Source organism: Struthio camelus, chromosome 6, assembly GCF_040807025.1.
Source record: "Struthio camelus isolate bStrCam1 chromosome 6, bStrCam1.hap1, whole genome shotgun sequence".
Taxonomy (NCBI): domain Eukaryota; kingdom Metazoa; phylum Chordata; class Aves; order Struthioniformes; family Struthionidae; genus Struthio; species Struthio camelus.
The window spans coordinates 8,766,854-8,790,054 of NC_090947.1; the positions used below are offsets into that span (position 1 = coordinate 8,766,854).

Sequence of the window (23,201 nt, forward strand, 5' to 3'; positions counted from 1 at the left end):
TCAGGATGGAGGCGGGTCTGTGGTGCTTTTGGAGAATTCTGCGAGGTCAGTAGAGCTGAAAGGATGGAGGAACCATAGAGTCTGTGCAGTCCTACATACCTGCATCCTACAGGTTTACGTTCCCTAGTGAACCCCATGATTAGGGTTGCGGTTAAGGAGAGCAGTAGTTGGAGAGCTCGTCTTACTGCTGGATCCTTAAAGCTCACCAGAAGAGGATGAAGCCTATCGAGAGAAGGGTGCAGTGGCTTGTCCTTGCCATTTGTGGAGGTAATTATAGTTTAGGTTTGGGAAAGGAGGGCTCAAGGAACTGGGCTTCTTTGCTGGGTGTGGAAGGCCCCAGAGGCTAAGGGTGCAGGCTAGTGATAGAAGGAATTACTGAGTAGCAGATTATTCATCTTGCGAATATGGGTTGCTGAGTTATTTTTGGTTGCTGGTTTGGGGTTAAATAAAAGGTTCAGAAGAGGAGAAGCAAACCCGTTTCTCAGAAGGGATTCAGGAGAGAACAGGTCTGAGAGCTCATGTTATTTCTGGAGCATCAAGGGATACGATAAGGGTTAATTCAAAAAATTGGGGTCATGAGTAGAGTAAGTTGGCTAAACTTAATCCTATGTGTAGGCTAGTGTTTAATGATTGTAAAAGAGGCCTTTCTTCATTTATCTTAATATTTTTCCTTTTAGTTGGAGAACTGTCTTCCATGTCTTGATGAAGTTGCATTGAGCTTGTTTTCAACTCATTTTCTCTCTTTGTTTGATATTCAGGAAAATAACGCATCTGTGAAATATCTCCACTCCTTGAAAGGAGAAGTGGAGTTTCTCTGATACGACGACTTGACTATCACAGGACAAACGCAATGTTTGCATTTGTTCTGAGCAGCTGTTCTGTAAAATGGTAAACAGTGGATCTACTAGGGAATTCAAGAGATGGGCTAGGATGAAACAGACCTTTCTCTTTTTGGCTCTGCCTCGGGGAAATGAGCATTCCTCAGCAAATGCTGTGATTGGAACCAAAAGGCGGCGGAAAGCCGATGCTCTGTCTCCCGGGCCACGTTCAAATGCAGGAGAGTGACCCCTGGAAAGAGGGGAGGGGTTTTCCCAGAGGGGATGTTGGTTGGGCTTCGCTGTGCATTTGTTTTGTTTAGTTGTGCTGATAAAGCATATTGGAATGTGGTATCCAGTAAACATGTTTTTAAAAAGCGTAGTTAACACTCAGAAATCAACCGAACTTCATTCTGCAGGTCAAGATAGTAGTGATGATGTTGGATATCTATCTCGATATTAGTGTTTTCTCCTCCCCCGGGTAATTCCCCACAACAGAAGTGACACAGATATGAAATTTGTTCCTCCTTTAGGTATGTTTTTCTCGTCCCTTTCTGCTTAAATCTAAATGCTACATTTGAATTCTTCTGTATTCACATTGACAACAAGCAAATCTTTTACACTTCAGTGCAGTTGAATGTGTTGTTTACTTTCTTCCCATGTCCGGGCGTTTTGCTTCTCAGACTTCCCGTTCCTTCTCCCTGATATTTCTTGAGCAAGACCAGAACGTTTTCAGTGTCATTTCACTTTCAGAGAATACTAGCCATATTATGTAAGAGAAAAGTATCACTGTGCTCTGCTTAATGTGAAAATACAGTACTTAAACATGAAAAGGTTTAAGCTTCATCCCAGTTTTGACCACTTTGTTAAAATGCTAGCTGTGTTTGTTGAAGATGTCCAACAGCAGCACTGGAGCATTAAATGCGCAAAAGATGCAGGTGTTAATTCCAGCTATTGTGAATGGACTTGGGGGAATGTTTTTTTTCCAGATATGCAGCTTTCCGGATACTGAAATTTAGGACCTTGGATTTGACAGTTTTCTCTGCTTTCTATTCCTGTATCCTCTTACTGCATTTTTCTAAAGATCGGTGGACTGTATTTGTAAGGATACTTACCTATCCAAAGCAGATGGAAAGGAGACAGCGGTACAAGTGAGCGGCCACGTACAAGTGAGCCCGAAGACGGCAGGAAATGGTACGACTTCAGGGAGAGGAGTACAAGGGTTTCATTTCCCCACAGGAAGAAGAAAAACAAAGTTGAGGCCAGACAACTGACCTGCTTAGTTACAAGAGCACGACAAAACCCGTGATCATGGCACTATAAACCACTAATGCAGCTTCATCTGAAAATTCTGTTCATCTTTGGTCCGGTTGTCTAGATGCACAACAGTGATATAAGAGTACAAAGACAACTAAATAAACGATTAGTATCTTGAGGAAAAAATAAATGTTAAATATTATTTCTAATAAATTGAAAGAAGAGTTGGTACACAGATAACAAATGGTATATAGATGATAAATTAGGTGCTCTTTTCACTCCTCCTCTTAGTAGAAGATCAAGGATACAGTAAAGAAATGGAAATGCAGATGCTTAAGCTGTTTCACAGTCAGGTCTAGTTTGTTTTACAGATGAAACACTTTCAGCTGGGCATAACTGATCAAATGTGAGCATTCGTTGGGAGACATTTACGTTCGTACTGCTGTGGGGGTTTTCACGGAGGAAATACTCGGGCCCCTGGCTGAAATGTGTGTGTGTTCAAGAAGTGAAGAGTGGCTTCTCCTCCTCTCTGCTGGTGAAGGTGGTTTCTGAAGGATGAGTCATCCAGTTAGGAAGGAGAAACAACACATGCAAGCGATTGCAGTGGATGATGAATAACCATAATGTTCCCTGTAGCGAATAATGATTGTGTTTAGTTCTTGGATTGCACCTGTAAGCCAAAACTGTTCCTACAGATTACTTGGTGGACAAAGGCTAACAACTAGCACATTCAGGAAGAAGCAGGGTTGAATCAGGCATTGTTGGAAATTAAAAAAGGGTTAAATTCATTGATGTAGTTAGCCCTACGGTAGTTTTTATCAACACTGTTTACTTCTTATTCGTACAATAATGCTGCCTTCTCCTGGCATCTACTATGACATAAGTTTTAGTGAAATGATGCCAGATGTTACTTGTGCTCTTTGGCCTTCTGTGCTGCTGTGGGCTTTGAATTAACATCTTCTCGTTTTATCACCCTCATTTTTTTTAAGTTCTTTTTCAGACTTACTTTTTTTATGCTGGGATGATGATGTGCAGAATTTGCAGGCTATTTGTGCTCATTTTTGTCTCTAGATAAAATTAGCACCATTGTTTTAGTGTTTGAAATAGCTGAATGAACGAGTATCACCTGAGAGCACGGAGCTGCCGGAGCATTGCGAAGAGAAGTCAAAGCCTTTGCGTGGCAAATAAAGCATCGCTATATGCAAACGAGAAGGCAGAGAAATAGATTTTTCCATCCGTTGTCACACAAAAACTAACCAGAGGATGGTAATATAAACATTAATAATGAATCTTCTAAAATTAGCTTGTACACATCTGCGGCAGGGAGTCGATGTGTGAAAGGCAAGAAATGAGCAAGGAGGAAAAAGATTTGGGAATCTGGGCTGTTTGTTGTTCGTACGGCTTTGGGCTACGTGGTTGCAAAAGCCTGCAAAACAAAAGTACTTAATGGGTTTAAGCACTATTCTAGAAATTTTCTCTGACCTTCTCCAGTAAAACCTATTTCTCGTTCTGATTACTCCACAAGAATGGTTGCTTTTAAGATTCAAGAAACAGAAATGATTGCCAGGTCTTGATTGGAGCCTTATAAAGAAAGTTTCTGGCACATAGTTCATGAGCAATACTATTGAAAGCAGATACAACAGAGCTGTGTAGTTCACCTAACTGACTAAAAATTTCAGTCACTTAATGCTGATATTTATTCTTTATTTATAAAGTGGCACCGAGGAAGGCTTTTTAATAAGTTCAGTCCAGTTTCCCAGTCTGATGAGAGAGTCTGTTGCGGACAGCAACTGGGTGAAGCCTTCCCCACGCTGAACCCTTGTCCTTCGGCTGCCAGAGCCGTTTTGTGAGTATGGTGGAGCCCTTTGCTTTCACCTGTACTGACTGGTCGCTCCTTTGGCATATGCAATTAGCAGGGGAGTGCTGGAGGGTTAGCAGTCTTGTCTTTATATACCCCCACCTAGGATTACCCCACCAGCTGGTAATAGCTGGTATCCCAAAGCCACAATATGTTGAGATTTGAAAATACTTTAAGTCATTTTCTTCAAAGCTGAAACTCAGCTATTACTAACCAATGTGTTTTCTAATAACTACTTCCAAAATCCACAAAAGCCTAGTGGCAGAAGGTCTTGACAAAGGCAGGTTGAAGTTTATCTTTTCCCTGAATGTCACCGCTTTCCAGCTCCTGTTCCTGACGTTTTGCTTAGTGTCAGTTTTTGCTGTGGGGAGGAGAACAGGGAAGAGCTCCATCCGGAAATCTGTAGCGGAGGGTTTTGCCCAGTGAACTGGCAGAGAGTGACAGGCAGTGCCTCCTTCAGTCCCCAAGTGAGTGCTGTTAATTCCCTGCAAAATGCTGGAGAGCATCTTCACATCAATACGTGCACACAACTCTCACCAATGCTGACGAGAGCCAAGTGCAGTATCAAAGGGGAAATTGCTGTCTGTGTTCCAGGGCTCGGTCCTAAATCAGCGAGCAGTGGAACTGCATCGTTCCACTGCCGCTTTTCGCGTGCGTTGTGTCTTTCGGCGACTTCATTGTGTTTTTCCCCGTAGCTATCCTAAGCCAAGTTTTCCTAAGGAAACCACAGAAATAAGGTAGTAGCGGTTTTGTCAGTACGTCACATGAAATGCTTTAAAGCTAGGATTTCTGGGAAGATAGCTGAGGGAATTTTGGCAGGCCAGACGGGTTCTTCTGGACTTGCCCTGAAAAACCATGGTGAAATTGTTTCATGCGGACAGCTGTTTGTCTGAAAGATTCCCTTATTGCGATACAAAAATGAATCAGACCCCTAAAGCATCACTGGAAATCTCTGCTGCCATCCAAGACGCTGAAGGAATCGCATTTACAAGTTCTAATTGATAGCCACTGTTTTGACAGGCAAACAGATTTCTCCTCCCAGTGGCTTCATGAAATTGGCCTCCAGCAGACCTTACCATTAGCAGATTTCTACTGAACAGAATATACAGGCTAATAATAAATCTGTGGGGAAGATGTTAACCACAAACTACTGTGTCTAATTAGTAATGTACAATGGCCAAGGCCAGGGAGGGAAGGTATTATTTTTCAGAAGGACTGATTTTGACAGTTTCAAAATGCAAAAACATCTATTATTTATTATCCTGAAACACATCTTTCAAACTGCAGTATATGTAATTCCCCTCTCCTTGTCTTATTCTGGCACTGTTTTGAATGTTGCTGCTTTTTAAAAACGTCAACTGTAGTAGAGGCTGCAGGGCTGGGGTTTGCGATGCTCTAACCTCCACGGTTCGTTGTGCAACCGACCAAAAGTCTTCTAATGTTTTCCCTCTGCCTTTACTACCTCCCTTTCCTGTCCAGCGTCCGTATCTCTCCCTCTTGCAAGCCTCCCGTCGGAGGAGGCCCGGAGCCTCTTCACGGTGTACGGTCTTAGTTCAGCGCCTCTCAAGTGCTGTGAGCGGTTTGCCCAAGCAGCGCAGAGCTCAAATACCGGCTAATGCGTCCTGCTGAGAAAGAAGAGCGCGCGTTTTTGGTAGCTCAGCTACCGTAGCGATCTCTGCGTGGCTCCGCTGCTTATTGCTGTGCCGTGCCTGGGAGGCCCGAGGTCTCTTTCCCAAGGTGCGTTCCTTTCGTGGAGTCTCCAGCAGAAGTCTCCCAGAAGGGGTATTTCCATAGCAGTGCAGCAGCAGAGCACATGAAAGGAGGATGAAGCAAGGGCAGGGGGAATAACGTGCGTGAAGAGAAAAAGGAAATGAATGCAGAGAGACCGCGAAGAAGCTGGGGAAAGTAGTAAAGGGAAAAGCCACCTAACAAACCGATAGGAAAACGAGGCAGGTGGATGTGCAGCAATACTGTAGTCATAACTCCAAGGTGACTAGCGGAGAAAGAGTATAGGACTTCTTAAATTGGGCAAGTCATCTCTACTCTTAATGTTCCAGTTTCTTCATTTGCTTACCATGAGCAATCACTAGAGAGTGATTATGTTCCTGTAGAGCAGAGAGCTTTCGCGGAGGCCAGGGCGTTGTCTCGATCCCAAAGCCAAGGGAGTCCTCTGTACTGCTGCTCATTTTGTGAGAGTCACGTTCTCTCCTGGAGATGAGTAACCCTGCAGGTCTCCTTGGAGCCTGCCACGAGCAGCTTCACTACCTGAAACTCCGATAAACCCTGACAAATTCCCACTGTGGCAGAGAAGAGGAGGAAAGCATGTGGTATGGTTGAGAAGGTGAACGTTGCTGATGTGAGATGACTAGCAAGTCTGACACCTCAGCGTATCGTGGCTCTGCGTGCAAATGTAGCAAGTTTTCAGGTTTGTTTTGCAAATGTGTTATGTGTATTTAATTTGCCTCACGATTTTTGTATCTGCATTTCTCACAATGTCACAGTTTCAAGTTGTTCTTCTATTGCCAAAGAGGGTTGAGCGCAATATTTTGCAGTGAGTGGATATTCTCATGTAGTGCCTTAGCAGCTGAAATGCTAAGCAAAGCACCGAATATCATCAGTTGTGATACCAGAAAGATGAAGAGTCCCTAGTATCATAAACATGCATATAATATATATGTATACTGTGCATACATATGTAGCTGATAGTCTAGTAAGTCTTGGGGCTGTGCCACTAGTAGTAGGGGAAAAAGAAGAGACACGGAACGGAGAAGGAGGAAGCATGAAAGAAAAAAAAAAACCCAACTCAGCAGCCTGTTTTTGTCAAGTTTGGCTCCCAAAGGGCTATCTCTTTCCTCCCTTCTGTTCAGCTTTTCGCTGTCCGGGTCACTCTTGGCTGCCTGCTGAGGGCTGGAGGTGCTGGTGGGACACAGAGGGACGCTGGCTACGCACATCTGAGAAAACAGCCGAATGGGCAAGTAGCTCTGAGAGGCTGCCCGGGGAGTCACCTGTGCCTCGCCAGGATGCGTTAGCCATCTCCCTGCAGGTTCACGCAGCAGCTGCAGTCCTCTTTTTCCCATGTGACAGAGGATAGCAAATTCCTGGAAAAACTAGTAGCTGTCCTGAATGTCTGCTCCTTTTTTTTGTTTTGGTGGAGAAATGAGAAAACGAGTGGCTGTAAAGCAGGAATTAAGCGGGCAGGGTCAAGAGAAAAGACCTTTGTGCTCTGATCCTTTCCCTGTGCTTTGGGAACAGAGGTGCCGTGCCCGAGGCGTGGGTGGGATTGCCTTGTTGCCCCCGGTTGGTGTTTGCAGGCTCCGTACAGAGCAGGGGTAGCTGTGCTTCTGCACACCATCTAGAGCAGAATTAGCATTCACTTCGGAAGAAATGACTTGCCTGTAGGACAGAGCAAAGCAGGGGAAAAATGGCTAGTGCTGTAGGAAAACAGGGAAAAATAAGAATATATGGGAACAACTCCTTACTTGGGTGAAGGGTAATTATACAGTCTGGTGGACAAGCAAGTAGGGCTTGGTGCATTGGACAGACTATAAATCAGCTTCTCCTTCTGGTCAAGCGGCAAGTCATAGCTGTGCTGTATTGTTGTAGGTTTTTCTTGCCTGAGATACGTGATGTGGGATGCAGAATTCTTGTTCTGGTGACCAAAAATACCCAAGAGCGTTGTCTTCAGGTGCTTGAAACATCATTAATTAACAGAAACAAATGCAGAGCTGCTGTTCAGTGTCACTTATTTTCCAGCTAAATCATAGTGGGGGGGACACCCCTCATAATAAACATCTCCCACCCTCAGACAACTTCAGCATATCTTCTAAAAATAAATTTCTTGAAATATTAAGGACTACCCTTAATAGCTGCTATTTATTGTCTGTGTTTACATAGTAGCCGATGAGACATACTCCACTCTGATTTGAGAGACGACCCCCTTCTGGTTTTGCAGCAGCCACTTGAAACTCCGGTGTCCCAAGTTTTAGGGTACCGTCGTGTTTGTTGGGTTTTGTCCCTGGACCTTTCATGCGTTGTGGAGGTAGTGTTTGGCGTGTGGTACTCATGGACAGAGCTACCTCCCCGGTAAGGGTTTCCTGATGTCTCATTAGCAGATTGAGTTACTGTAACTCGCTCCTGGCTACGTTAAGGACAAGTTCCCCATTTGAAAAATGGGGCTCAAGGCTTAGAGAGGGAGATGCGTGAGAAGATTTTGGGGTGTCTGTTTAGATTAGCTTTAGCCTGCAATTTCGAGGCAAAAGAGCAGCTTCTTGCATTTCACGTAGAGGACAGCCTCCAGTCGTTTCTCCGCTACTGAAGCGCAGGTAGCGTTCAAGACAGCAGTCCTGGCAGTGGAGAATTCCTTTTATTACTGTCCGCGTGGCTGGTGCTTTCAGGGCAGGCTTCATTGTGTAATCCAGGGCTGCTGTTTGACGTTTCACTTCCGAGCGCGGCCCTCTCTGTTGGAGGCTGTAGATGTGTTATTTACTTGTGGGGTGTTACAGCAGGCAGGCAGGCTTCTCAGATGCGGTGCTATGAATTCTTTGATTAGCCCGTAAATCTGTGCACAATGTGATGATCCAAGCGTTAATACAAATGTGATTAACCGTCTTGTCTTAGCTTGGTTTGCTTTGTTCTACTGATGCCTCCAAGTTACATCATGAGCCGTATATGCAGTATATGCATTAAGGCAGTTCCCCACTGTAGCAGGTTTCATGGCGAATTTCTTTTTCCCTTTAGCAAAGCTTCAGTGGGGAAAAATTTGCACTGTTGATATGTTTTGAATGAACTTCTGGAAGGCTTGCTTAGTATGGGTGAGGAAGGTTGCATGAAACGCTGAGGGTTAATGCACCCTGCTCTTAATTTGGAATTCTAGATAAATATGGTTTCAGCTTTGATCCTATCTGGACTAATTCTTTGTCACTGTACTAATTAATTCAGCATGCTGGAGAAAAGATGCTAATTTGAGCATCAAAGAAATAAAGGGGTGGCGGGGGGAGGTTGGGTTTAATCAGAGTTGTTAAAAAAGATAAGTTTTATTCCCGTGGGACTGGATCTGGACGCTCGGTTGTTTTAGTCTAGTTTCAGTCTCGTCTACAATAAATTTTTAAAAAAGATGTCAAGGAGGGAGGGGGCTTGTTCTTCCAACACTTGCAGAAGAAACGGGAACAACAGAACATTGCTGTTGATAACGTGAATCTCTTTAAAGAGGCTGCTTTCACTCTTCTTAAAAAAAAAAAAAAAAAAAAAAGAAAAGAAAAGAAAAAAAATCTTTTGCATATTTGTTTCCTACATAGCCTTTTCTTTTCCTGCCCTCTGTAATGAGTTTTACTATGGTTGCAGCGTTAGAATAATGCAGATTATCTCCCGAATGGATTTGAAGGCAGCTAAACGTGAGCATGCTGACGTTCGTGAAGTTTAGCTAAATTTCCAAGCACGGATCGCAGTTATAGCACGGGAAGTTGTTAGCAGGTTGTCTTGCACCTCAGTTGATTCAGTAAACCTGAGGTGAGGTCGCTTTTCCCTTTTGAGGGCAGCTATTTTTGATTCCCCGGATTACCTTGCAGGGTGCTTCTGCCTGCCGCCCGCCCGCGCCTGGCTTGGCGCCGCCGTGGGAGGGAAGCGCGGCGGCGGGCGGGCAGGGAGACACCAGCAGCACAGCCGAGCAGAAGCTGCTTTTTTCCCCAAACCAGTCTTTTCTATTTCGTGGTAAGGGGGGGGCAGCAGGCAGGAGCTGCGGGGCAGCCGGGAAGGGAGGGAGGCACCGAGCGGCCGTCGCCCGCGGGGCCCCGGGCAGAGCGGAGCCTTGCACCGCGAGCTGGACCGTGGCACCGGGGCGGCCCGGAGCAGCGCTGCCCGGCCCTTGCTGGGAGCGCCCGCCGCTCGCGACGGCGGCCCCTGCCGCAGCACCGTCTCCCCTTTCTGTAGGGTTTTCAGCTTTTTACGAAGCTTTTGGTCCCCCGGGATTAGCGCTCAGTGGCGTACTTCTGTCCGATAAGTAAACGTTTAGTAACAAGCCTTGTAGGTATTCAGAAAAGCACTGAAAACGTAAAAGATGTATTTCGTTTAATGCTGCTATTAACATAAATGTAAAATGAGCCTGGCCTGTAATCACAAACAAGTCTGACTCACTGCGGATCTTTACGGCGATGTTTAATGCTCTGTAAAAGGGTATGTATGAAAGTGATTAATCAAAGCACAGTGCTGCTTCTACAGTATTTCTTCTGCTGTAAAGCTGAGTGATAAAATAACTTAAAACACGCGGCAAGAGTGGCAGTTAATAAGCTTTTTATAGTCCCTGTGTGGACCTGAAAATCATACCTTATTAGTATCTTTATCTTTCTCGCTCACTCATTCATTCTTGCTCACGTTTAAATTTAATATTAAGGGTTATTTCTAGTCTTTGAGAAGGGAGCTGCTTTAATCATCGCAGCGTTTTCCCCCGTTTGCCGTGAAACGACTAGGAGCCGGAGCTTTTGTTCTATGTACTTTGCAAATCGCTCCGGTTTTTCACAGATCGCTTCTGGAGGTGTCAAGATTTTATGATGTTGTTAGGCTGTGTATCTTGCTTGACTGTGTCTTGTGCCATCTTGAATTATTTCCCCGCAGATGTTTGCAATTCGGTTATGTTCCCTGTTAGCGGCAGTGACACCTCCTGATCTGGAGCAACCGAATTAACTAAAAAGTCCAAATGGCTGGATTTAGTGAGCAGGCTGCTTGGGGCTCTCTCTACCCAGCAGATGTTTCTGCTGCTTAGAAGTCTGGGACTTTATAGACCTCCCTTCTTTGTAATCCTTGAAGCAAACATCAACACATTGGAGATCTGGGAGCTGCACGCGGAAAGGAAGCGTTGCCATGACCACAGCCTTAGGTCTCGCCTACGCGGCGTTTATCCCCAGTATGACGGAGTACGCCTAGAGAGGGTTTGTTTTAATTTTTATCCTCGCAAGCCTTGGGAAGCATACGTATGTTTTTATAGCACAGCCAACGGAGTAGTCATGAACAGAGCCGAAAGGGGACCCTCGTTTGCGATTCAGCGCTTTCATTCGTTTAACGCTTCAAAGGGAGAAAAGGCTAGTTGTTCGCAGGACGTTCGTGTTTTCTCTTGAAAGATAAAGCAATAGGATGGTTCCTCGCTGTTGTACCCGTGCTTGCCCCCGCCCCGGGATGACTCATTTGCGTTGGTGCGTCTCTGCGCCCTGATCACGCTGAGGAAGTCCCTTTCCGCGCGCAGAAGGGCTGCGCCCAGCGCGGTCGCAACAGCCCCGCTCTCAACGGAGAAGTATACTGAGGGTGTTAGCACTTGGGTGTCTGTAACGGTGCTTTTACAGCGGCGTGGTCAGAGTCCTGGGGCGCTCCTCCACGCAGCCCGGCAAGTTACGAGTTTCTACCCTGCTGTCAGGGTCGCAAGCGACTGCGTTTGAAATAAACTCGCATAGAGGGGCGTAGAAGGAGAGGATGCAAACGGTCCGTTTGTTTTCAGGTCTTCTAATTAAATTGCTCCATTTGTTACCTGAAGTTTTCAGAGAGTAACAATTGTGTCGCGTGCTAACATAGGGAAATTTTACTGTGTACGGCGTAGCAGAACAGACCTTTTAAAACATTGATGCGGTATACGTTTTCTCATTAGTATTTTTATTCTTCTGTCAATAGTATTAATAGAAAAGGCAGATTTTTACCATAATCCAATTATTTGCTGCCTGGAGATTTAGAAACCTCAAGTCCTAAAGCCATTCAGTTTCCATAGACTTTTAATATGATGAATTTGATTAATTCCGTAATGTGATTGTGACAGTAGGTTGTATCCTGTCGTTCTTGAAGCCAGTAGCGGACCTCTCACTGACTTCAGTGTGAACAGGACCAAACCCTGTTGGAAGGCAAGCTCTCTTTCTTTTTTGTCCTATGAGCAGCAGAGCACCATTAAGCCTGCAGTGCACAAAACCATGCAAGATTACAACGGGTAGGAGTTAATTTCTTCATCATAAGCCCATGGTAATTCAGAACACACCAGCGAGCAGACCGTAAATTTTAGGACACGGTGTATGTATTCAGGCAGAGACGATGCTGGATTTTTCTGGTTTAATGCTGCGTACTCTGTGTCGCTTTCCTTAACAGTGTTACGTTTTTGCTGTTGTTATTTTTTAATGTTTATGTGAGGTTTTCGTTGAGCTGCAAAGCATATTACAATAATAATAAAAAAGGAATGGATTTTAAGGATTTAATAACGTGCAAAAGAGGCCAAAAATCTGAGCATTTTTCCAGCCTTGAGCTATATATGCTGTATGTTTAGTGTAACAGGTGAATATTATAAACCTGCACAAATCCCATGTGAAGCCAAAAATAGCAAAAAAAACAAAACAAAACAAAAGTTGTTTTCATCAAGACCAGCTCGCTATTCCTAGTTTATAATTGCTCTAGAACTTGCCAGTTTGTGGCAAGAGCAGCTCTACCAGCAGACAGCACTGTTTTTGCTGACAGTTGTCAAGCTGGTAGTTATTACAATCAGAATTGTCACTTTATTTTATTTAAAACGTATTTCCTCGGTAAGCAAATAATACCTAGGCTAGAAAGTGAGAGGATGTAAAATCTTTTTTTTTTATATATATATTCCTCTTGAGTCCGCAACTTATCCAACTTCAACTCCCTGCAGCAACACAGAATGCCGAAGAATAATGTTTTCAAAATCAATACGTACTACAGTCGAATATGAGACTCCGCAAAACCATAATTGAAACTGTGGGAGAAAAGTAGGCAGACTGAATATAAACACAGTACGGGAGTTGGATTAGGACCAAGATGCAAGTGCTAATGTAGCCTCTCTTGAGGGAACTGCCGGGAGACCTCTATGGCGGGCGCGAGTAGCAGAAAGCAGAGGGTTTCCAGGTGGTCCCTGCTGGGCTCATCCCAGGGACGTTTATCGTTTGGCCGACTGGTCAGCAGCGGTGTTTGTGTGACGCCTACGGAAAGCAATATATGCGAGGTTTCATCCAGCTTTTGTTTGAAGCCGGGGTTGTCTCAAGCTGAGCCCTTCTCGCTCTCCCGTACAAGCTGCACCTTCTTGCTCTTGCCCCGTGTCAGACGGGGCTTGTGGCTCTCCGGCCTCCGGGGACTGCCAGCACTCAGAAAGCAGGAGCGCAGTCAGCGCGCTGCGCTCTTCCCAAGAGAAGCAAAAGCGCGGAAAGTATCTGCTGTCGTTCTGGAAGCACTGAAATGAGTGGGACCGTAAAAATAGAGTTGAAGTTTTGTAGATAGCTACATAAATATTTTGATCAAAGGATCCCTGAAAGAGTTTAAGATTGCCACATCTAAGAAAAAGGAAGGAAAGCCATGTGCTGAGACACCGCTCTTTCTGCACCCAGCACACATGGCAGAGCCATGATAAAGCATCTCATGCCTCGTACCTGTAGTGCCTGACCGCCTTCTCGTTAGCGCCAAATGTTACATGTCCGTCTCATGCCCATCATTCCCTTTATAACCAAGTTCTCGTTGTCTGGAAAAGTTGTTGCACGGTGCCTAAGAACTTCATCTGACCGGAGGCTCAGACCTATTGATTAAACACGCTAAAAATTGGGATCGTTACCTTACGAGACTGACTCTTTGCAAGATTTCTGCTTTGGTCAGAGGAGAAACCTAAAGTCAATAGTTTACAGCTTAACTGTATGCAGAGTAGTTCAGCTGTTCCGCTTGAGGCGGTTTGAGCTGACATCAAAAACAGAAAGGGTAAAAGAAGGATCACCCAGGCAATACTGCAGACTTTCAGAGAAGAGTTTGCAGTTTTGAGTTGGAGTAATTAGTTGTCACTATAGCATATTTAATGAGGAAATCATTACTCTTTTCGCATATTATCATTGATTTGCATGGAAGGACATTAATTTGCATGGGAAGACACAAGCTGATCATTTGTGGAATTGAGAACTTCAAATTGAGGAAGAGAAGGGGCTTTTTTTTTTTTTTTAATACTTTTTGGCCCTTTATTCATAGGCATATTTGACCCAGAATTCTGATTAGCTCTGTGAGAAATGCAATGCAGCTCCTCAGTTTAGTCACCTTGTACAGGCTGCGTGAAGCAGACTGTTATGCTACGCGTGTTTGCACAAGCGTATAGAAGAGTGTGGCCCCAGCACTGGCCGGCATCTCTGGAGCGCTTTCACAGCATAAATGTTAAATGATTATATATATTACTAGGCAGAAGGACAGACCAAGATGTACTTTCAGAAGGAGCTCTTAGGAACTCTCTAGCTTCGTACACCTGGAACATAGCAGGGTTTTTTCTTGTTGTCTGATTGCACACTCAGTTTGAACAAAGAACAACTCCTTAAATTAAGACCAGCCCTGAGCGAGAGGCAACAGTTATGATAAGAGCAGAACATGTGGTCCGGGCTGTGTGCTGGCACCGCAGCCGCGGCAGATTACTTTCAGAGAGCCGTCCTGCGGTAAGAAGAACCTTCAGCCACTTTAAAATGTGCACTAATAATAGTCTAGCCCGGCAGTGCCTTGCGTATCAGGCTTGGGTGCTTTTTTTTTTTTTTTTTTTTAAACTTTCTCTTTCCAACAGTGTTCAAGGTCCAAGTCGGTTTGTAATCAGCCCTTCACATGGCGCATAGCCTCTTTAAAACTTGTAACGTGTTTTGCAATGTGCAACGTTGGTGAGAGATCAAGATAAAAGCTCACAGTGTCGTGATCGCCTAAAATCTGTGCTTTATGATAGATAAATACTGTTTATTCTTGTAGTAATCGTTTCCTCCTGACCCTCCCTTGATACCTTAAACAGATTTGGAAAGAAGAAAGAAGACAAAAGTGGGAAAGTGGATCAGAAGGGGAATCCAAAGCACAGCGTACTTAAAGAGGAGGAAGTGGAGAAAATGAAAGACGAACGTGAAAGGTGAGTAAACGGTGTCAGCATCTTTGTTCACCAGGCGAAACGCTTCCAAACAAGGACTGCCTAAAGGGCTGGCCGGCCGGCGCCTGGCTGGGGAAGCCCCAGCGCGTGCCCGCGAGCGGCAGGGCCTCGGCAGCGCGGGGGCCTCGGGGCTGCCCTTCCGCCTGCCGCGCTCTCCGGGCGTTCCCTGTGGGAGCTGCTGTTCAGATCCTAGCTTCTGTGAAACTGCTGAAGATGAGTTCCTTCAGAGCCCGTTTCCCCTCCGCCCGTTCCCCAGGCCGGCTGACTTGTTGATTTTCTTCTCTCTGCTTTTCCTAAAGCAAGAACCTCCTCCCTTCTCTCCCCCTCGCCTCTGCTGTGTTTTCCCATGCTCCAGGCCCTCTTGGCTCCAGCTGGCTGTGCTATCACATGGTAGCTTTTGTGCTTAGTATGTTGTTTTCTGCACAAGTTTGCTGCTTAGCCCCATGCCGTAGTAATAGCTGGTCAACGAATGCTGTGGAGGCCCAGAGACAATAGGAAGAGAGCAGATTCAAACGGTTAAAATTAGCCTGAAGGGTCAGAGGCAACGGTCGCCAAGCAGTGGGAGCCTCAGCTTCTTTCCCCCCTCAGGCGCTGCTGGACACATGCCCGCTGTGAGCATTTCCAAGGTGAGCTCTGAAGAACCACCGATGTAAATAACCCCGGTTCTCTGTCTTGTTCATAAAATACTCCCTTCTCCTGCCCAGTCTTAACAGCTTCATTATCTTTCCAGACAAAGAGAATTTATAGTTTTCTGCTTTCCCCTGTGTCTGCCCTTCAGGAGCTGGGCAGAGCTTGTCAGTGCTGACAAGGTTCAGCAAACTCCTCTTAGCCCTTCCCCAGCTCATCCAGGTGTCATTCGTGGTATGCCGAAGAGGGTCTTTGCTCTTTCTGGTGGCTCCCATCAGAAAAGTTAATGACCCCACGACGCTGGCTCTTGAGATTTCTGCGGTTGCTGTAAGACTTTTCAAGCTGCAGTAGTATGGGTTACTGAGGCATGGGGAAAGCTTTTGGAGGTCTCCTTCCCTCGCTGGAGTGTCCTGCTGCTGGGAGATGGGAAGGAAGTAGGTATTGCTGCTCCCTTGGGGCAAGGGGTGTCTCTCCTCAATGTGTGGACTGGCACACGGGCCAGCCCTTGGGGTGTTGGTCAGCGCCCAGGGAAAAGATGCCCTGCTTCTTTTCGGGTCGTGCACTGCACGGTCAGCCTTATGACTGCAGCTAATGGGGCCAATTTAAATAACAACACAAAAAAGAAATCCAAATCCCAACCCTTGAAGTCTGCTGCTAATGTTTACTCTGCTCATTTCAAAAGCTAGTAAGGTATCCAGTTGCTGCAGTGCTGCTATGGGATATGGTTAGCCAATGTTTCAGCATTTAGTTCATCCCAGTTAAATAATGTCAGGAGACACTTTGTACCACTTGTTTTAAAATTCTCATATCGCGTCCCTGGTTTTGCCAGATTGATGAGCGCCTTTATTTTAAACTGCTGACTCCCAATTTGGATACTGGCAATTTGAGAGGTATGTGTCCTTCATTTTAAAGAAGCCAGTGTCTTTTATTAGGATCCTGGCAAGCTAAGAAGCATGTATCCCATCTGTTAAAGGGCCAGTGTCATTTACTAAAATGTTGGCAGGCTGCAAGGAATGAACCCTTCTGTCTAGAGGTCTAACGTTCCAATTGGACACGAGATAATTGTTCTTAATATTTCTTTAGCGTTGAATGCTTTTTTTTTTTTTTAAAAATCACAGCCGCTGATTGTAACTTGGTAATGCTGCATTAGAAACTGGCAGCTCAATGTCTTCATCGTTCTGGTTTCTCTAGTAATGATTTCAGTTTTGACCTGGAAGAGTTTGATGCTGAAATGGAGAACAGCAGGTGTGTTGAGAAGTGGATGAACTGAGATGATATTTTTAACTCGCTTATTTGATTCTTCTTTCATAATGCACAAGAATAGAAATATCACCCTATTTTCCATCAGGTAATTCAACTTGGGATCAAATATCGTCTTGGGATCAAAAAAAAAAAAAAAAAGTGGAGGAGAGGAGGAGAAAGCTCCTTCCACTATCCCCAAAGCAATGCAACAACACATGCTGTAAATGCAAGCAAGTTGCTTCAGCTTTCTAAAATAAGAGCACAGCTGTATATATTTGCCCACATAAGACATTCTGCAGGCTGACTTTTGAACCCTACTGGAGTTGTTGGTTGTAAGATGGAGGAGATTTTATCTTTCCTCGAGGAAAATTATATAACGTAGCCAGTTCTCACATAAGGGCAAAAAATATTTGGGCGATTGAAGAAAATCGACTGAAGGAAACGTTTTCTGATTTAATGGGAATTCAGTCTCTTCGCTACGTTGTTGACGGTTCACCTAGTGAAGAGGCTCGGTAAAGACAAGTTTTATAGCTCTGTCTCAAGATTCAGTAATTCTCTAATGTAATTCAAGTCCAAGATTTTAATGCACGTATTGGCAAGGAAAACCTTGCAGCGCATCCACACCATAGATCTTCTGCTCTGTGACTTCACTAGCTGCAATTTTGCATACTTGGTCTCATCTTTGTAAAGCCAAACCCCGCTGAAGTTTACTAGAACAAAGGCGTCATATTTCTCAAATTTGTTCTTTCGGCGAGTTCATTCTAAAACTACCAAGAATGTAATAGTAGCACAAGTAGACTACAGAGCTGTTGATAGAACTGCAGCACGTTTTGTCCCCTGATATCTATGAACGAATCCTGTACTTTACAGCTTGAACAAAATACGGATTTATTTTCTATCTATGAACGAATCCTGTACTTTACCGCTTGAACAAAATACGGATTTATTTCCCAACGTCTAACCTTTTTAAAAAACAACTTAAACATATATCTAATTTTATCATTCCGAGATTAACTATGTAAGTAACTCTTGTTCAGATCCTCAATCCAACTTGATTTGTTTGCTTAAATTTCAGTTTTCTTAAGTGCTGACTGCCTAAATATTTCAGGATTTGTCATACTAACCAGTACCCGTGCTTTTTCATCTGACAGTTTCTTTCAGAGGCTGAGCTGTCCGTTTTGGGCGCTAGTGAAAGAGGTCAGAGTATTTGATTTTGGGGCTGGGTGTCACAGGATTAATGATTAAGCGCATTTCAGCATCTTAGCAGCTGTGGACTTTGCATGGTTTTGGAAGTTGGTTTTGCATGCACTATGTATACTTGGCAGGTCTCCAAAAAAACAAAAATACTGTTCCAAGATCTCAGCCAAGAAATATTTTTCAGTAGGAAGTGCACTTCCAGTTTACAGGAGAAGGCCGTCTCTTCAAGTTTTGCGAAGTGTTTTTTTGGCTGTCCCTGGATAGGAGCAATAATCTCTCTCACAATTCCATGAAGCTGTATTTCTCTGGCTGCCGCCTTTTTTCTTCCAGAAACTTTGACAAGATGTACAGTCGTGCAGAAATGTCAGATGTGCTCTCTGCACAATTATGGGTTGACTGTGCAGTACAAGCTCAGGGGCTCTGGCACTGACAGGAAACATCAGGCCTCGTGTAGGTGTGCCGCATGAACAGAAGTCCCTCGTGCTCCGAGTAGGTTGGATTTGACTGCGTGCGCAGGGAAGGAGTTGCGCAGTGCATGTGCAACGAGTCTGACACATCCAGGACGTGTGAGAGCTGGTAGGCGTATGCAGACAGGGTATGCAGCGCTTCCCCTGTAGTGCAGATGCTTCCCAGAAGGATCGGACTTGCTGCACAGCAGCCCCCAGCACAGATTTGCCTGGCAACCCTTTGTGGGCCACCGCGTTTTACATCGGACCCTCTAACAAGGGAAAATAAAATTCGTGTTCCTCTAGGCTAGCGGTTCCTGTTTCCAGCCCGCATCTTCCTATTCTCAGTTTTCAGTCCCGCTCTCTGACTGCCTTGTAGCCGCAGTCCTCTGAAGCGGCTCCACGTCCTGCACTGAAATGCTGACGTCGCTGTTTCTTGCCGCTTGTGTTGGCTGGCGGTCCGGGCCAGGAGCAGGCTCTCGTTGCGCTAGCTGCTGTCGGGGAAGCTTGGACCTGACGCTAAGCTCTTAGGATTTAGGTAGAAGAGGGAAAATCTGGCAGAAAAAGAATGTTCCTGTGGGTGGGAATGTGATGTGCAGCTGCTTGTCCAGGTTCCTAAAAAGTCCCTGTCAGGCTAGGAGTTTGTCCCAGGCCTCGGCGCCAGGTCTCCTTTCTCTCCAAAGCCAGGATTTTGTTACGTGACTGCTGCTTCTGCAGGCTCCAAACGGTTAAGGGGAATGGAGGACGTTAGGCATTCCTTGCTTAGTAATAGCCCTATCTGTGTCCAATTGAATACGAAGTCAGCACCTCCTCTGAATTTCACAGTTTGCTCCCTCTCTCCCTACCTCCGTCAGCTTTTTCTGGTGCCGCAGCGATGTGGCATCACTGAAGCTTTCCTGGAGGGAGTCGGGACTTCATGGCAGAGGGAGTTTAGGAGGACTGGCTTAACTTGTGATACGACTCTCTGAGGTGGTGGTTTGTCCTTCCTGACACAAGTCAAGCGGTTCATTGGACTGGGGCCCTGTTTTAAATAAACTCATCGTTTTGTTCATGCTTCAAAGCGTTTGGCTGTAATAAAACATGGGCTCCAAAGGTCTAGAATCTGCCCATAAAAGGAAAAAGCAAATGCGATGTCTGAGGTTTATTTTGATCAAGCTGACTCAAATCTGTATTTTTAGTGTGTTCCGTATAAATTACTCAGAATTTATCATTTTAACAGTAAGATGTTCGCTACGTTATTAAATACTGGAAGAGATTCTCCCTTTCCTTTCCCTCTAAACAAGACTTCTCTTCCTCCCCCAGCTCTTTCCCACTTGCGTGGGGTTGCCTTTTCATTTTCTAACCTTTGAAAATCATTGTAAAACAAACGAGATAAATATATTAGGCACTTGAGTTTTACACACAGTAATTTGTTTGCCTTTCAAATGCAAATACAGTGACTATCAATTGAAAGAAAACAATTTTTTCCTGTTTGTTTAGGATTATTTTACTGGAATGCTCCTGCGGAGACCAAAGTCTCTTTTTCAGCAGAGTCGAACATTTACTTCATGTTAGAATAAAACTTCACAAAATGGGAAGTGCCTTACTGAAAACGGGGTGATGTTAATAAGTAACATACGGATTGGTGAATATGGAGGCACTCTGTCTTTAAAAATGAGAAGAAGAAGAAGAAGAATACTCTATGCGTGCTCGTAGGAGAAGTAGCTTGTTTTGTTAAATGGGTCTCCATTTTGTACTCTTTTTGGGAATGAATTGAGGAATTTTTCAAAATAGTATTACATTTTTACGCAGAGAGTTAGGGAAGCAGAAGGAACATCTGGCTCTTGCTTCCTGAATGTCTGAGCTGAATGCTTTAGTGACAGCGAATCTCAAAATTGGGTAAATTAAAAGGTTTCAGTTTCTATATTAAAGATTGAATTTCCTTTACTTTTCTGAAAACTTTCAGAAATTGAAGAAAGCTTCTCTCTCATCTTATCAGCTATGGTGCTTGTTGCCTGTTCCCATGGTTAAAATCAATTCATATGTTTTTGATATTTGGCAAACAGATTTAATTTTGCAGCTGTGAGATCCCTGTGCGAAGTGAATGTCTTTACAGAAATAAAACCATTTAGAGACCATTTGTGTATGAGAGAATACATGCGAGTGAAACTTTATTCCTTTTCTGTCAGCGTTTGTTTTGTTATGCTTAATTACAAAGAGTATGTTTGTTACTGGAAAGCAAAATGAAAACAAGACTAGCTGCCTCCGTGGCAGTATAGCACAGAAGCCAAAGCGTTTAGAACCAGAAGTTGAAACTCACTGTTCCAAAACTGAAAGTATGACTTTCAAATGCGCAGCACATCTTAGAGTGCGGGCACACAAGCGCACGTTGTTAACAAACCCGTGTCGCTTTTGCGCCTGTGCTAGAGTCCTGCCAAGTCTGAAAGTATTATTATGGCTGTTTATAGTCCATATTGATCTCTGATAAAATGTTGGTAATTGCTCTTCTCACCATTCAGCTCTGCACTAAATCGCGTGGTTTTGGGACTCCTGAGTTTGTGTATCGTTATTTATTAAGGGTTAATCCAACATGGCATATCTGTTCATTGAATATTCCTGACTTTGCAGCGCAGCTAGGTCCTGTGGTTTAGACAAAATAAAGTGTTGGATGTGATCCCAGTTTTAATACTCCCAATTTATTATAACCATTGAACCCTGATCAGATCACGGATTGGATTAGATCCCGGTTTTTTAAATGTCCCAATTTATTGCTGGCTTGAAACCCTGATAAGAATACATAGTTGATTAAGGCTTCAGTTTTCAAAAATTCTAGTTAATTACTTTTAGATTCTTATTAGATCATAGCAGTGTAGTACGGTATGTTGAAGTTATGAAAAATTACTGGATGATGTTGCACAGGTCAAGGTCATAGTTTCATTTTGTGCTGACAGTATGAAGTTATCAGATATCTGTTTATTACTGTGGCAGCACTTGCACTGGGCAGGAGGACAGATTAATCCCAACCCATTGATTCTGAATGATTCTCATTTTAGATCCACTGCTGCTATGCATAGCAGACCATGTAATAAAAGCCTACCACTGAACGCTCACTGAGACACTGATACTTGGTTATGAGTAGCTAATATAGACAGTTCTCAACTACCTTTCACAGGTTGCGACATGGCGTTTAGAACCAAAAAGCAGCGTTGAGGTGCTTCACTTGGCTAATCCACCAGTGGAGGACCTTTTAAGACAGTGGTAGGCTGGGAGTCGATCCTCGAATGTCCTAGCTCAAGAACGTTCAGAAGTGAAGAAAACTGGATAGCACATGGGATTGGTTTTTCTCTTTAACTTTCACCATGCTACTCAAGCTCTCAGAGACTGTTGGATACAGTACTCTTCAGGCATCATAGCCTTGCCCCCTCAATAACACCCAAAGTTTCATCCAAGCCGTACAAAGTCCTTGATTTGCCCTTCGTCGAGGCAGCGGTTTCACTTTGCTCTGGAGACCAGTTCACAAAGGCTGTGCCACCTGCCCGGCTGAAAGGTCAGAGCAGCTCGGTGGCAATGGCCTGGCTCTTTCTTGCGTTACTGTGCCAAGGTGTGATGCTTTTCTGTGTGTATGGGAGGTTTGCTGTTTTTAAAAATGACACTGTAAAACGGAATTGTTGCTGTTAGAAACTTTTTGTAGGCCACACGAATACAGTGAAGCCTGCCAGTGTACTAGCTAACCTGGCTTATAGAGCGCTTTCTAGGAGACGGACTAATCTGGCCTAGGGATTTCTTCAGTGCGGTACTGAACGGAGGGAGGTCAGCTCTTGGTCTACGAGTCAGTAAGACCATAAGAAAAACTTTCAGAAGCAGGCCTGCAACGTCCTGGCTTTTGGTCTGCAAGGTCCCTGTGGGCGCACGGCCGTCTTGCAAGAGAGCTTGAAGTTCTGAAGGCGTCAGAACGTAAGTCTCAGTTGAAAGTCGCTGCAGAAATAACGTTGTCAAAGCAGGAATGACTTCGCTATCTAATCTGCCTTGTCACGAAACAAGGAACATCCTGTTGACGAGATGCTGAGCAACCTGATCTAACCGTGCAGTTAGCCTGGCTTTCAGCAGGAGATTGATCAGGGTGACTTTCAGAGATCCCCTCCAACCTAAATTTTTCTGGAAGACTATTATTTGAAAAAACAACTCAGGATAGTTATGAATAGAAGTAGTTGCATAATCTAACAAAATACAGCATATAATAGATTTGGGGTGATAATTGGTTTTCAGTAGTCTGCTGAGTTTTACCCAGGTGTACAACTAAGAAAAGAGATGTTCGGGAACTTTCTGAGATGGTACAGCAAGGGTAAAATCCTGCTTTCATCAAAGTTCCTGGGGAGTAAAACGCGCTGACTTCATTAGAGCCAAGGTTTCCTGTAGAGGGCAGGATCCTGTCTGAGCAGGTAATCACTCCCTGCCACCTCTGAAATAAATGGAAGAGCATTAAGACCTCTGTCTTGATTATCCAAAGCTCATACTTAGCCTTCAGCAAAATCCTTATTTTGCAGTATGAAAGAGTTCAGTTTGTCATAAGCATAAATTTTACTGTCAGTACAGCTCTACCTCCTTAGGTTTTTCTGTCCCCCTTGTTTCATCGCTCAGACGCCTTCAAGGGCAGCTGCTTTGGTCACTTCAGCATTTTGCAGGAGCTGTGGGGTAGTTTTGCAGATCTCAACAACAGGCGATGTTTTATGTTTTTTGTCACTAGGCCAGTTAACGCTTTTGTGGTCAGATCTGTCTTGTTCAGCCCGAGTGGTACAGTTTCTTACTGGCTTGAATTTTTGTGGCATGCCTTTTTGATTTACAAGACTCTTTCTGTTCTTATTTACAATTAGGGATACTAATTA

The 23,201-nt window shown here is 44.4% G+C and overlaps 1 protein-coding gene across 8 annotated transcripts in view; it reads left to right on the plus strand.

The window, feature by feature from the left end:
- PARD3B (par-3 family cell polarity regulator beta) overlaps positions 1-23,201 on the plus strand; it is a 437,068-nt gene that overhangs the window by 323,563 nt on the left and 90,304 nt on the right. For all 8 annotated transcript variants that reach the window (XM_068948053.1, XM_068948054.1, XM_068948056.1 and 5 more), the window contains one exon: positions 14,699-14,809. In XM_068948053.1, coding sequence (XP_068804154.1) covers positions 14,699-14,809 — 111 coding nt within the window. The remainder of the gene's footprint in view (positions 1-14,698; positions 14,810-23,201) is intronic.